The sequence below is a fragment of the Carlito syrichta genome, unplaced genomic scaffold, assembly GCF_000164805.1.
Source record: "Carlito syrichta isolate Samal-C Ts95f unplaced genomic scaffold, Tarsius_syrichta-2.0.1 Scaffold304639, whole genome shotgun sequence".
In the NCBI taxonomy this organism is placed as follows: Eukaryota; Metazoa; Chordata; class Mammalia; order Primates; family Tarsiidae; genus Carlito; species Carlito syrichta.
The window spans coordinates 125793-128345 of NW_007248735.1; the positions used below are offsets into that span (position 1 = coordinate 125793).

The 2553-nt window shown below is 42.8% G+C and overlaps 1 protein-coding gene across 2 annotated transcripts in view; it reads right to left on the reverse strand.

Moving 5' to 3' along the window:
* NUP210L (nucleoporin 210 like) overlaps positions 1–2553 on the reverse strand; it is a 125762-nt gene that overhangs the window by 121151 nt on the left and 2058 nt on the right. For both annotated transcript variants that reach the window (XM_008060522.1, XM_008060521.1), the window contains exon 2: positions 1853–1989. In XM_008060522.1, the coding sequence (XP_008058713.1) occupies positions 1853–1989 (137 nt within the window). The remainder of the gene's footprint in view (positions 1–1852; positions 1990–2553) is intronic.

Here is a 2553-nt window from a genome sequence, read left to right on the forward strand (position 1 = left end):
AAAAAAAAAAAAAAAAAAATCAGCCGGGCACGGTAGCGCATGCCTGTAATTCCAGCTACTCAGAAGACTAAGGCGGAAGGATCGCCAGAGCCCAGCAGGTCGAGGCTGCGATGGCTGGGAGCGGCCACTGCACTCCAGTCTGGGCGACAGAGTAAGACTCCAACTCAAAAAAAAAAAAAAATGTTGTGGTAATAAACAGAGACATTGATGATTCTCAGTCAAAAAGAGTGATTCAGTAGAGGCAGAAATGTAAGATGATACATCATTTTAAAAAATCTAATTAAATCAAAGAGTTTTCAGTAGGCATAAAGTAAAAAATTCAAGTGGCAAAAAACATAGTTTAACTGGCAATGTATTTTCTTTCTTAGTGGCACATAAGATAATGATGTGCTTTATAACAGATGGTATCTTCAATTATATGAAATATAGTATACCAAACACCCTAAACTTCTACTTAATAAATTATTTATCAAAATATTTAAAAGTTTTACAGACATTTCTAGCCTATCAGGCAATATGGCAATGAAATGACAGAAACTTTTATTTCTTGAGCCGCTGTAGACTAAAATAGACTATTGTAGTGCTTCTCCAACTTTAGTATGTAAAAGAATCTTGGTCACACACAGTGGCTCACACCTGTAACCCCAGCACTGTGGGAGGCTGAGGGAGGAGGATTGCTTGAGGTCAGGAGTTTGAGACCTTGACTCTAGAAATATTAAAAATTTTAAACAGGCATGGTGGCATGTGCATGTAGTCCCAGCTACTTGGGCAACTGAGGCAGAAGGACTGCCTATGCCCAGGAAGTGGAAGCTGCAGTGAGCTGTGATCACACCACTGCACTCCAACCTGAGTGACAGAGACACTGACTCAAAAAAAAAAACCAAAATAAAAACCAGTGTCCTGGAGAGTGTGTTAAAACAGAACCCTGAGCCCATCCTATAGAGTCTTATTTATTTTTATTTTTTTTGAGTAGGAGTCTCACTCTGCCACCCAGGCTTGAGTACAGTGGCACGCTCACAGCTACTGCAGCCTCGACCTGCTGGGCTCAGGCGATCCTCCACCTCAGCCTTCCAAGTAGCAGGAACTGTAGGTACACATCACCACACCTAATTTTTTGATTTATTGTAGAGATGGGGTCTCACCAAGTTGCCCAGGCTGGTCTCAAATCCATGGGCTCAGGTAATCCTCTCACCTCGGCCTCCCAAAGTGCTGGGTGGTGTGAGCCACCATGACCAGCCTCCATCCCATAGATTCTAACAAGCTCCCACGTGATGTAGAAGATGCTGATATGTGTTCATAGCCTACATTCTGAGAAGTACTAGTCTATACAGCCATTTTTTTTTTTTTTTTTTTTTTGAGTAGAGTCTCACTCTGTTGTCCAGTCTGGAGTGCAGTGGCATACTCATGGCTACTGCAGCCTCGACCTACTGGGTTCAGGTGATCCTTCCTCTTCAGCCTTCCAAGCAGCTGTAACTACAAGAAATTATGCCACCACTCCAGGCTAAGTTTTTAAATTTATTGTAGAGACGAGGTCTCACCAAATCACCCAGGCTGATCTCAAACCCCTGGGCTTAGGCAGTCTTCTTGCCTCCGCCTTCCAAAGTACTGGGATTACAGGTGTGATCCACTGCACCCAGCCTGTACTTTGATTCTTTCTTTCCTTTATTGATGCAAACAACTAGTCACAGGCAAAAAAAAAAAAAAAAAAGGAAAGAAAGTCACAGATTAGGATGCCAACAATTAGAGTTTATCTTGCAGGAATTCTTTTTTCTATCTATCATTTGAAGTCAAAACAAGATACGCAAATATTTCTACCCCAGATGAAGTGATACTATTTTTGCTTTCAACATACCTATTTCTCGAGCAAGAATAATACTGCTGAGGCGAATTGGTTGGGTAGATTCAGCAATGAGTATAGCTCTTTGGGAACACAAGATGCCATTTTCATATAAAGGCTCAACAGTAACTGCATCATGATGGGTGGAATGCCTGCCGGAACAAAATACTTGAGTATGAAATATATTGGTTAAAGCTAACTTTTGATGGAAGAAAGATTCCTACAATTCTTCGTTATATACTACCAGGTATACTCACATGACTTTTTTATTTTTATTTTTTTGAGTTGGAGTCTTACTCTGTTGCCCAGGCTGGAGTGCAGTGGCACGCTCACGGCCACTGCAGCCTGGACCTGCTGGGTTCAGATAATTCTTCCACCTCAGTCTTCCAAGTAGCTGGAACTACAGATGCGTGTCACCATGCCTGGCTAATTTGTTTGTTTGTTTGTTTGTTTATTGTAGAGACGAGGTCTTGCCAAGTTGCCCAGGTTAGTCTCGAACCCCTGGACTCAGGCAATTCCTGGACCACATGACTTTTTTTTTTTTTTTTTTGAGTTGGAGTCTCACTGTGTCGCCCAGACTGGAGTGCAGTGGCCGCTCCCGGCCACTGCAGCCTCAAACTGCCGGGCTCTGGCGATCCTTCTGCCTCAGCCTTCCAAGTAGCCAGAATTACAGGTGTGCGCTACCACGCCCGGCTGATTTTTGATTTATTGTAGAG